The 13,122-nt window shown below is 44.0% G+C and overlaps 1 protein-coding gene across 1 annotated transcript; it reads left to right on the forward strand.

Annotated features, from left to right (window-relative positions):
* Positions 1 to 5,871: 5,871 nt before the first annotated feature.
* Positions 5,872 to 11,083, forward strand: LOC131292774 (uncharacterized; the record flags this gene model as incomplete). The annotated part of the gene is made up of 1 exon (XM_058320857.1): positions 5,872 to 11,083. A coding segment is annotated over exon 1 (5,212 nt), but the record flags the coding sequence as incomplete, so codon positions are not given.
* Positions 11,084 to 13,122: the final 2,039 nt, after the last annotated feature.

Below are 13,122 nucleotides of genomic sequence, written 5' to 3' on the forward strand. Positions count from 1 at the left end.
CTTTAAAGAGAATGAGACGATGCAAAATGAGGTTTAGAAGGTGCTTAAAGTGACTTTAAAGAGAATGAGACGATGCAAAATGGTGTTTAGAAGGTGCTTAAGGTGACTTTAAAGAGAATGAGACGATGCAAAATGAGGTTTAGAAGGTGCTTAAAGTGACTTTAAAGAGAATGAGACGATGCAAAATGAGGTTTAGAAGGTGCTTAAAGTGACTTTAAAGAGAATGAGACGATGCAAAATGGTGTTTAGAAGGTGCTTAAAGTGACTTTAAAGAGAATGAGACGATGCAAAATGAGGTTTAGAAGGTGCTTAAAGTGACTTTAAAGAGAATGAGACGATGCAAAATGGTGTTTAGAAGGTGCTTAAAGTGACTTTAAAGAGAATGAGACGATGCAAAATGGTGTTTAGAAGGTGCTTAAGGTGACTTTAAAGAGAATGAGACGATGCAAAATGAGGTTTAGAAGGTGCTTAAAGTGACTTTAAAGAGAATGAGACGATGCAAAATGGTGTTTAGAAGGTGCTTAAGGTGACTTTAAAGAGAATGAGACGATGCAAAATGAGGTTTAGAAGGTGCTTAAAGTGACTTTAAAGAGAATGAGACGATGCAAAATGAGGTTTAGAAGGTGCTTAAAGTGACTTTAAAGAGAATGAGACGATGCAAAATGGTGTTTAGAAGGTGCTTAAAGTGACTTTAAAGAGAATGAGACGATGCAAAATGGTGTTTAGAAGGTGCTTAAGGTGACTTTAAAGAGAATGAGACGATGCAAAATGAGGTTTAGAAGGTGCTTAAAGTGACTTTAAAGAGAATGAGACGATGCAAAATGAGGTTTAGAAGGTGCTTAAAGTGACTTTAAAGAGAATGAGACGATGCAAAATGGTGTTTAGAAGGTGCTTAAAGTGACTTTAAAGAGAATGAGACGATGCAAAATGAGGTTTAGAAGGTGCTTAAAGTGACTTTAAAGAGAATGAGACGATGCAAAATGGTGTTTAGAAGGTGCTTAAAGTGACTTTAAAGAGAATGAGACGATGCAAAATGAGGTTAAGAAGGTGCTTAAAGTGACTTTAAAGAGAATGAGACGATGCAAAATGAGGTTTAGAAGGTGCTTAAAGTGACTTTAAAGAGAATGAGACGATGCAAAATGGTGTTTAGAAGGTGCTTAAGGTGACTTTAAAGAGAATGAGACGATGCAAAATGAGGTTTAGAAGGTGCTTAAAGTGACTTTAAAGAGAATGAGACGATGCAAAATGGTGTTTAGAAGGTGCTTAAGGTGACTTTAAAGAGAATGAGACGATGCAAAATGAGGTTTAGAAGGTGCTTAAAGTGACTTTAAAGAGAATGAGACGATGCAAAATGGTGTTTAGAAGGTGCTTAAGGTGACTTTAAAGAGTATGAGACGATGCAAAATGAGGTTTAGAAGGTGCTTAAAGTGACTTTAAAGAGAATGAGACGATGCAAAATGAGGTTTAGAAGGTGCTTAAAGTGACTTTAAAGAGAATGAGACGATGCAAAATGGTGTTTAGAAGGTGCTTAAGGTGACTTTAAAGAGAATGAGACGATGCAAAATGAGGTTTAGAAGGTGCTTAAAGTGACTTTAAAGAGAATGAGACGATGCAAAATGAGGTTTAGAAGGTGCTTAAAGTGACTTTAAAGAGAATGAGACGATGCAAAATGAGGTTTAGAAGGTGCTTAAAGTGACTTTAAAGAGAATGAGACGATGCAAAATGAGGTTTAGAAGGTGCTTAAAGTGACTTTAAAGAGAATGAGACGATGCAAAATGGTGTTTAGAAGGTGCTTAAGGTGACTTTAAAGAGAATGAGACGATGCAAAATGAGGTTTAGAAGGTGCTTAAAGTGACTTTAAAGAGAATGAGACGATGCAAAATGAGGTTTAGAAGGTGCTTAAAGTGACTTTAAAGAGAATGAGACGATGCAAAATGGTGTTTAGAAGGTGCTTAAAGTGACTTTAAAGAGAATGAGACGATGCAAAATGGTGTTTAGAAGGTGCTTAAAGTGACTTTAAAGAGAATGAGACGATGCAAAATGGTGTTTAGAAGGTGCTTAAGGTGACTTTAAAGAGAATGAGACGATGCAAAATGAGGTTTAGAAGGTGCTTAATGTGACTTTAAAGAGAATGAGACGATGCAAAATGGTGTTTAGAAGGTGCTTAAGGTGACTTTAAAGAGAATGAGACGATGCAAAATGAGGTTTAGAAGGTGCTTAAAGTGACTTTAAAGAGAATGAGACGATGCAAAATGAGGTTTAGAAGGTGCTTAAGGTGACTTTAAAGAGAATGAGACGATGCAAAATGAGGTTTAGAAGGTGCTTAAAGTGACTTTAAAGAGAATGAGACGATGCAAAATGGTGTTTAGAAGGTGCTTAAGGTGACTTTAAAGAGAATGAGACGATGCAAAATGAGGTTTAGAAGGTGCTTAAAGTGACTTTAAAGAGAATGAGACGATGCAAAATGAGGTTTAGAAGGTGCTTAAAGTGACTTTAAAGAGAATGAGACGATGCAAAATGGTGTTTAGAAGGTGCTTAAGGTGACTTTAAAGAGAATGAGACGATGCAAAATGAGGTTTAGAAGGTGCTTAAAGTGACTTTAAAGAGAATGAGACGATGCAAAATGGTGTTTAGAAGGTGCTTATGGTGACTTTAAAGAGAATGAGACGATGCAAAATGAGGTTTAGAAGGTGCTTAAAGTGACTTTAAAGAGAATGAGACGATGCAAAATGAGGTTTAGAAGGTGCTTAAAGTGACTTTAAAGAGAATGAGACGATGCAAAATGGTGTTTAGAAGGTGCTTAAGTTGACTTTAAAGAGAATGAGACGATGCAAAATGAGGTTTAGAAGGTGCTTAATGTGACTTTAAAGAGAATGAGACGATGCAAAATGGTGTTTAGAAGGTGCTTAAGGTGACTTTAAAGAGAATGAGACGATGCAAAATGAGGTTTAGAAGGTGCTTAAAGTGACTTTAAAGAGAATGAGACGATGCAAAATGAGGTTTAGAAGGTGCTTAAAGTGACTTTAAAGAGAATGAGACGATGCAAAATGAGGTTTAGAAGGTGCTTAAGGTGACTTTAAAGAGAATGAGACGATGCAAAATGAGGTTTAGAAGGTGCTTAAAGTGACTTTAAAGAGAATGAGACGATGCAAAATGGTGTTTAGAAGGTGCTTAAGGTGACTTTAAAGAGAATGAGACGATGCAAAATGAGGTTTAGAAGGTGCTTAAAGTGACTTTAAAGAGAATGAGACGATGCAAAATGAGGTTTAGAAGGTGCTTAAAGTGACTTTAAAGAGAATGAGACGATGCAAAATGGTGTTTAGAAGGTGCTTAAGGTGACTTTAAAGAGAATGAGACGATGCAAAATGAGGTTTAGAAGGTGCTTAAAGTGACTTTAAAGAGAATGAGACGATGCAAAATGGTGTTTAGAAGGTGCTTAAGGTGACTTTAAAGAGAATGAGACGATGCAAAATGAGGTTTAGAAGGTGCTTAAAGTGACTTTAAAGAGAATGAGACGATGCAAAATGAGGTTTAGAAGGTGCTTAAAGTGACTTTAAAGAGAATGAGACGATGCAAAATGGTGTTTAGAAGGTGCTTAAGGTGACTTTAAAGAGAATGAGACGATGCAAAATGAGGTTTAGAAGGTGCTTAAAGTGACTTTAAAGAGAATGAGACGATGCAAAATGAGGTTTAGAAGGTGCTTAAAGTGACTTTAAAGAGAATGAGACGATGCAAAATGGTGTTTAGAAGGTGCTTAAAGTGACTTTAAAGAGAATGAGACGATGCAAAATGGTCTTTAGAAGGTGCTTAAAGTCACTTTAAAGAGAATGAGACGATGCAAAATGGTGTTTAGAAGGTGCTTAAGGTGACTTTAAAGAGAATGAGACGATGCAAAATGAGGTTTAGAAGGTGCTTAATGTGACTTTAAAGAGAATGAGACGATGCAAAATGGTGTTTAGAAGGTGCTTAAGGTGACTTTAAAGAGAATGAGACGATGCAAAATGAGGTTTAGAAGGTGCTTAAAGTGACTTTAAAGAGAATGAGACGATGCAAAATGGTGTTTAGAAGGTGCTTAAGGTGACTTTAAAGAGAATGAGACGATGCAAAATGAGGTTTAGAAGGTGCTTAAAGTGACTTTAAAGAGAATGAGACGATGCAAAATGGTGTTTAGAAGGTGCTTAAGGTGACTTTAAAGAGAATGAGACGATGCAAAATGAGGTTTAGAAGGTGCTTAAAGTGACTTTAAAGAGAATGAGACGATGCAAAATGAGGTTTAGAAGGTGCTTAAAGTGACTTTAAAGAGAATGAGACGATGCAAAATGGTGTTTAGAAGGTGCTTAAGGTGACTTTAAAGAGAATGAGACGATGCAAAATGAGGTTTAGAAGGTGCTTAAAGTGACTTTAAAGAGAATGAGACGATGCAAAATGGTGTTTAGAAGGTGCTTATGGTGACTTTAAAGAGAATGAGACGATGCAAAATGAGGTTTAGAAGGTGCTTAAAGTGACTTTAAAGAGAATGAGACGATGCAAAATGAGGTTTAGAAGGTGCTTAAAGTGACTTTAAAGAGAATGAGACGATGCAAAATAGTGTTTAGAAGGTGCTTAAGGTGACTTTAAAGAGAATGAGACGATGCAAAATGAGGTTTAGAAGGTGCTTAAAGTGACTTTAAAGAGAATGAGACGATGCAAAATGGGGTTTAGAAGGTGCTTAAGGTGACTTTAAAGAGAATGAGACGATGCAAAATGAGGTTTAGAAGGTGCTTAAAGTGACTTTAAAGAGAATGAGACGATGCAAAATGAGGTTTAGAAGGTGCTTAAAGTGACTTTAAAGAGAATGAGACGATGCAAAATGGTGTTTAGAAGGTGCTTAAAGTGACTTTAAAGAGAATGAGACGATGCAAAATGGTGTTTAGAAGGTGCTTAAGGTGACTGTACGATATTGCGACGCCTAAAGGTAGGCCACAGAACTCTACAAGGTTCTGAACAGTTAGGAATTTTGAATTTAACGAAACCCTACAAGTACCAGTTTATAATAACCTGCTGTTCAAAATTAACGGTTAATTGATAACAGTGTCACCGGTCTTAGACATCGCTAGCACAACATTTGTGACGTAAGTAAAGGCGTTCAGGAAATCAAATAAACCCAACTTGAGAAAAAACCACTGGTGTTTGTTAGGTTCTATCCCCAACATACCTAGCAGTATAATCCACAGAAAGTCCCTGGCGGGTAGCGATCTGTGGACACTATATTGCGTTCTCTGGTACCGTTTGGACAAACCCAGATTTTTGAAACCGTTTTCTTCTTTGTTCTATCCACCTGTATTAAACAAGTTCCGGAGTAGGCCGTACCCTACATTTTGGTCCTTCGAACCGGATCGGCGCAACGAACCTATCGTGCGCAGATTATTTCATACATTCATCGTCGGAAGAGGAACTTTCGTCAACCGGACGGGTTGATTGAACATCGGTGGCAGACCACGGACACCACACGAGGCCGATCCAGTGCGCATCGGTGCCTCAAGGGGAGAGAACCCAAGTCGGGAGTTCTCTTCAGTGGATCAGTCCAGCGCTTCGTGCCCAGCGTTTGTTCAACCCAGCGTCGACAGGAATCGTGTATCAACCGGACGGGTTGATTTTCCATCGGTGGCAGACCACGGACACCACACGAGGCCGATCCAGTGCGCATCGGGGCCTCACGGGAAGATAACTCAAGGTGTGAGTTTCCTTCGGTGGTACCGTCCAGCGTCTCATCGCCACGAGAAGTTTACTCAGCGTGATTGTGAGTACCAGTCCAGAGTGTCGTAGCAGTCGACGCTGACAAAACAGTGAAGTGAAAAAGTGAAAAGTGCAACAGACTAACTAATAGTCACAATGAACACTCGCAGTAAAGTGATGCATACCCCGCCACCAGGGAGTGACAATTCAGACGAAGCGGCTACGGAAGCCACGGTGGAACAGTGCGCGAGTGACCACGTGACGGAAACAACCCCACAGCACGTGTCACCAAAACCGTCGACGTCATCGCCAGGGGATCGCGAGTTGGCCGTGTTGCGGGCCAAAATGAAGCTGGCATATCGTCAACTTATGCAGCTTCAGCCGGACATCACCAACAACAAACTCCCTCCGGCCACTGCGCGGGTGCACTTACGCACATTACGGGAACTTCAAGGCACCCACGGCAGGATTATGCAGCACATCATAGATCTCCTGCCAGATGACCTCGAAGTCGACATGGACGCCGACGATGCCTTCCGGAAGATCCACACCACCTGCACAGCCATTCTGGAGGCACAGCTGGACGAAACACCAACAACGTCAGAAGCTCCGGTAACTTCGGCAGCGCATCACCTCAGTGTCCCGATGCCAACCTTTGACGGACGCTACGAAGAGTGGCCCAAATTCAAGGCCATGTTCCTCGACATCATGGGAAGGACACCTGTTTCGGATGCAGCAAAGTTACACCACCTGAACAAGGCACTCACCGGAAAGGCAGCAGGGATAATTAACGCAGCAATGGTGAGCAGCAACAACTACAAGAGTGCCTGGGAGGTGCTAGAAAAGCGGTTCGCGAACCCGAGAGCAATCGTCGACAAGCACATTGCTGGGTTACTGCAACTTAAACCCGTGCAACGCGAATCAGCCAGCGAACTTCGATCACTAGTAGAAACGTGTAAGGGTCACGTTGATGGGTTGCAGTTCTTAGAGAAGAACATTGATGAAACCAGCAACCTCATCATCACCCACATCCTCGCGTCGTGTATGGACTCCAGCACTCGTAAGGCATGGGAGCTTACATTGCAGCACGGCGAGTTTCCGGATTTGTTCCGTACGTTCGACTACATCACGCGACAATGTGAAGTGTTGGAGAGCTGCGCAGCAGGCAATACGGACAAACCATCTCGTCCAAAGCCGGCTCCTACTAAAGCGTTCACGTCGACCGTTACGCCGTCACCGACCGCAACATGTGTCATGTGCCAGGACAACCATATGCTCAGCAAGTGCGCGGATTTCATAGCACTGTCGCTACCAGACAAACGGGACAAGCTCCGAAGTTGGAAACGTTGTTTCAACTGTTTCGGAGCTGGTCATCTCAACAAAAGGTGCCCGTCGAAGTGGACGTGTCGCCGATGCCAGCAGAAACATCACACCTTGCTCCACGACGAAGGGACTAGTGCCGCCAGCGAGATCCGTCACGAACAGCCAACATCTGCAGCAGAACACCGTACAGCTACAATATCGCTTCACACGGCGATACCATCGACAGTGTTGCTGTCAACCGTCATGTTGTACATCACTGACAGCGCAGGGAAGAACCATGCTGCAAGGGCTCTCTTGGACAGTGGAGCACAGTCCAACTTCATTACGGGAAGGTTGGCGCAATTCTTAAACCTACCTCGGAAGTCGGTGAGCATTCCGCTGTCGGGGATTGGTGGCAGCCAAGCGACGAACGTAAAGTCATCAGTACGAGCCACCATCCAGTCACGCTGTTCATCATTTTCGACGTCGCTGGAGATGCTGGTACTGCCCAAGCTGTCAGCAGATGTGCCAGCCCATCGTATACACCACAGCCAGTGGACGATTCCAGCAACCTGCGTCTTGGCTGACCCAACATTCCACAAGCCTGGTGGAATCGATATCATCCTGGGTGCGGCGTGCTTCTACGAGCTTTTAAAAACCGGACGCATCTCACTTGGAGAAGGTATGCCGTCACTCCAAGAAACAGCATTTGGGTGGGTTGTAAGTGGCACAGCCCAGATAGCAGAGCAGTCGCTGCCAGTGGTGTGTTCAGTCGCCGTACACACCAACGAGCTGACTACGATGATGCGGAAATTCTTCACAATAGAAGACGTAGGCAGTCTCCCTAGTTGGAGTATCGAGGAGAGAGCCTGTGAGGACCACTACGCGGCCACTACAAGCAGAGACGAAGCCGGCCGATATGTCGTCCGACTTCCGAGAAAGTCTGACATGATCGGGAAACTAGGTGACTCGCGGACGATCGCCCTCCATCGGTTTCTGGCTATCGAGAGACGTATGCAGCGAGAACCCGAAACAAAAAAGGCATACGTGGAGTTCATGGCCGAATACCTCCGCTTAGGCCACATGACAAAGGTGGCAGCAGCAGTTGATAGTCGGGAAACATTCTACCTCCCACACCATCCTGTTTTTAAGGCCGACAGCACCACCACGAAGTGTCGGGTTGTGTTCGACGCATCCAGCAAGTCATCGACAGGAGTGTCGTTGAATGATACGCTGATGATCGGACCAACAATTCAACAAGATGCTACATCGATCCTGATGCGATTCAGAACTCATCAAATTGCACTGACAGGAGATGTGGCAAAAATGTACCGCCAAGTATGGGTACATCCCAGCGATCGCGCCCTACAGCGCATTCTGTGGCGAGCTTCGCCCCATGATCCCATCGAAGAATATGAGCTGAATACTGTAACTTATGGCACCGCATCTGCACCATTCCTTGCGGTGAGATCTCTGCAACAAACAGTATTGGATCATGGAAGGGACTTTCCAATAGCAGCAGCTCGGTTCGCTGACTTTTACGTGGATGACTTTGTGTCTGGAGCTGATTCACCCGAGGCTGCTCAAACCTTGCAACAGCAAACCGAACAACTGTTTGCCAAAGGTGGATTTGAGCTGCGGAAATGGGCATCAAACGAGGAAGCGGTGTTGCATCATGTGGACCAACAAAGCCGAGCATCCAGCCCATATCCCAACGACGATGACGACGGATCGTTGGCAACACTTGGAATCATATGGGATACGTCAGCGGACACTCTGCGCTTCAAAGTCCAAGCCCCGGATGTCATCGAAGATGCAACCAAACGCAAGGTATTGTCCACCATTGGAAAGATCTACGATCCGGTGGGGTTTGTTGACCCAGTGAAGGCGGTTGCCAAGCAACTTCTTCAACGGGTGTGGAACCTGAAACACGTCAACCAACAACCCTGGGGATGGGATGCTGAACTTCCGCCGCAGCTACGAACGGAATGGCTCAACTTTCTTGAGCAAATGCAATACCTTCACAACATCAGCATTCCGCGAGTCGCCATTAGATCTTCAGTGACCACCATCCAATACCACGTCTTCTGCGATGCTTCGGAGAAAGGATATGGAGCATGCTGCTACATCCGTAGTTGCGATGCCCAGGGACATGGCACAATGGAGCTCTTCGCCTCAAAAACCAAAGTGACGCCCCTCAATAGCAAGCACTCTATCGCTCGGCTTGAACTGTGCGCAGCACAGTTGGCCAGCTTGCTATTCGACCGAGTAAGAACTGCGGTAAACCCAGGCTCTCTGGCAGTCTTCTGGACAGACTCCATGACTGTGGTACATTGGCTGCGAGCATCACCGAACTCCTGGAAGCCATATGTTGCCAACCGGGTATCGCAGGTGCAACAACTAACGGAGGGTTGCACGTGGCGTCACATCGCAGGAGTCGACAACCCTGCTGACCTTGCTTCCCGAGGATGTTTGGGCAAAGATCTCCTCTCCAGTACCCTATGGTGGCAGGGTCCTTCCTGGATGAGCCTGCCAGAAGATCAATGGCCTCCACCACTGCTTGCGACACCAGATCCTTCAGTGCAAGCAGAGCAGCGAGTAGCAGTTGTGGCATGCGCTGCCATTGAGCTGCCAGCTCACCACATATTTACGCTCTTTTCATCGTATTCTAAGCTGAGACGGATGACAGCATACTGGGTTCAGTATTGGAACCGATGCACCAAACGCCGGTCGTACGAGAACCCTGGCCTGACGACGAAGGACTTGACGGATGCAGAAGAAGTGCTGTGCCGCTTGGCTCAACGAGACCACCTGCAGCAAGAAATCAAGGCCTTGCAGCAGAAGAAACCCGTTCCTGCGTCGTCCCCGCTTAGATGGTTGCATCCGCAACTAGGAGCTGACGGAATCATCCGAGTTGGAGGACGTTTGTCCAATTCACCGCTAGCGGAGGATGTTAAGCACCCACTAGTTGTTCCGGCCAGCCATCCATTCGCTCGTCTGCTGATGGAACATTTTCATAAACAGTTACTTCACGCGGGACCGACTCTGATGCTAAACACGTGCAGACAACGCTTCTGGATTACAAGTGGCCGAAATCTCGCCCGGAAGGTATTTCACCAGTGCCACACATGCTTCCGCGCCCGACCATCATCGTCAGCAACTATAATGGCTGACCTGCCGGCTGTCCGAGTAACACCGGCCCCTCCTTTTTCGATCACCGGTGTTGACTACTGTGGTCCAGTGTTCCTGAAAGGTGGCCACCGACGGGCGGCGCCCGTGAAGGCATACGTCGCCATATTTGTATGCTTCACCACCCGTGCCGTACACATCGAGCTGGTGTCAAACCTGACAACGGAAGCATTTATAGCAGCATTACGACGGTTTGTGTCTCGTCGTGGTTTGCCATTGGAGTTACACTCGGACAACGCGACGAACTTCAAGGGAGCAGCAAACAAGCTGAACGAGTTGTACAAGCTGTTGCGTACAACTGAACACCAGCAGAGCATTCAAGCTTGGACACTAGAACGCAAAATTTCATGGAAGTTCATCCCACCAAGAGCTCCTCACTTCGGTGGACTGTGGGAAGCCGCCGTCAAAACCATGAAGTACCACCTAGTGCGCGTTTTAGGAACGACATCACTTTCGTATGAGGACATGTCTACGCTACTGGACGAGATAGAATGCTGTGTCAACTCCCGGCCTATAACATCGATGTCAGATGACCCACACGATATGACAGCCCTCACTCCTGGACATTTCCTGGTTGGAACGAACCTACAGCTTGTTCCGGACCACTGCTTGCTGTACGAAGCCGAAAACCGGTTGAACCACTGGCGTCATGTTCAACAACTTCGCCAGCACTTTTGGAACCGTTGGCAGAAGGAGTATTTACAACAACTGCAGGCGCGTTCTAAATGGACAAAGGAAGGTACAACCACAGTAACGCCAGGAACGTTAGTTATAATTAAGGAAGATAATGTGCCTTCGGCGTGTTGGCCATTAGCACGCGTAATCGAGGAGCATCCTGGAAAGGATGGCAAAGCGCGTGTCTTTACATTGCGTACAAGTAAGGGAAGTACAGTGACTAGGCCATTGGTAAAGCTGTGTGTATTACCAAAAGCAAACAGTTAAAATTATTCAATTTTAAGGTGGCAGAATGTACGATATTGCGACGCCTAAAGGTAGGCCACAGAACTCTACAAGGTTCTGAACAGTTAGGAATTTTGAATTTAACGAAACCCTACAAGTACCAGTTTATAATAACCTGCTGTTCAAAATTAACGGTTAATTGATAACAGTGTCACCGGTCTTAGACATCGCTAGCACAACATTTGTGACGTAAGTAAAGGCGTTCAGGAAATCAAATAAACCCAACTTGAGAAAAAACCACTGGTGTTTGTTAGGTTCTATCCCCAACATACCTAGCAGTATAATCCACAGAAAGTCCCTGGCGGGTAGCGATCTGTGGACACTATATTGCGTTCTCTGGTACCGTTTGGACAAACCCAGATTTTTGAAACCGTTTTCTTCTTTGTTCTATCCACCTGTATTAAACAAGTTCCGGAGTAGGCCGTACCCTACAGTGACTTTAAAGAGAATGAGACGATGCAAAATGAGGTTTAGAAGGTGCTTAAAGTGACTTTAAAGAGAATGAGACGATGCAAAATGGTGTTTAGAAGGTGCTTAAAGTGACTTTAAAGAGAATGAGACGATGCAAAATGGTGTTTAGAAGGTGCTTAAAGTGACTTTAAAGAGAATGAGACGATGCAAAATGAGGTTTAGAAGGTGCTTAAAGTGACTTTAAGGAGAATGAGACGATGCAAAATGAGGTTTAGAAGGTGCTTAAAGTGACTTTAAAGAGAATGAGACGATGCAAAATGGTGTTTAGAAGGTGCTTAAAGTGACTTTAAAGAGAATGAGACGATGCAAAATGAGGTTTAGAAGGTGCTTAAAGTGACTTTAAAGAGAATGAGACGATGCAAAATGGTGTTTAGAAGGTGCTTAAAGTGACTTTAAAGAGAATGAGACGATGCAAAATGAGGTTAAGAAGGTGCTTAAAGTGACTTTAAAGAGAATGAGACGATGCAAAATGAGGTTTAGAAGGTGCTTAAGGTGACTTTAAAGAGAATGAGACGATGCAAAATGAGGTTTAGAAGGTGCTTAAAGTGACTTTAAAGAGAATGAGACGATGCAAAATGGTGTTTAGAAGGTGCTTAAAGTGACTTTAAAGAGAATGAGACGATGCAAAATGGTGTTTAGAAGGTGCTTAAGGTGACTTTAAAGAGAATGAGACGATGCAAAATGAGGCTTAGAAGGTGCTTAAAGTGACTTTAAAGAGAATGAGACGATGCAAAATGGTGTTTAGAAGGTGCTTAAGGTGACTTTAAAGAGAATGAGACGATGCAAAATGAGGTTTAGAAGGTGCTTAAAGTGACTTTAAAGAGAATGAGACGATGCAAAATGAGGTTTAGAAGGTGCTTAAAGTGACTTTAAAGAGAATGAGACGATGCAAAATGAGGTTTAGAAGGTGCTTAAGGTGACTTTAAAGAGAATGAGACGATGCAAAATGAGGTTTAGAAGGTGCTTAATGTGACTTTAAAGAGAATGAGACGATGCAAAATGAGGTTTAGAAGGTGCTTAAAGTGACTTTAAAGAGAATGAGACGATGCAAAATGGTGTTTAGAAGGTGCTTAAAGTGACTTTAAAGAGAATGAGACGATGCAAAATGGTGTTTAGAAGGTGCTTAAAGTGACTTTAAAGAGAATGAGACGATGCAAAATGGTGTTTAGGAGGTGCTTAAGGTGACTTTAAAGAGAATGAGACGATGCAAAATGAGGTTTAGAAGGTGCTTAAAGTGACTTTAAAGAGAATGAGACGATGCAAAATGAGGTTTAGAAGGTGCTTAAAGTGACTTTAAAGAGAATGAGACGATGCAAAATGAGGTTTAGAAGGTGCTTAAAGTGACTTTAAAGAGAATGAGACGATGCAAAATGGTGTTTAGAAGGTGCTTAAGGTGACTTTAAAGAGAATGAGACGATGCAAAATGAGGTTTAGAAGGTGCTTAAAGTGACTTTAAAGAGAATGAGACGATGCAAAATGAGGTTT

The sequence above is a fragment of the Anopheles ziemanni genome, unplaced genomic scaffold (genome assembly GCF_943734765.1).
Source record: "Anopheles ziemanni unplaced genomic scaffold, idAnoZiCoDA_A2_x.2 U_6, whole genome shotgun sequence".
Taxonomy (NCBI): Eukaryota; Metazoa; Arthropoda; class Insecta; order Diptera; family Culicidae; genus Anopheles; species Anopheles ziemanni.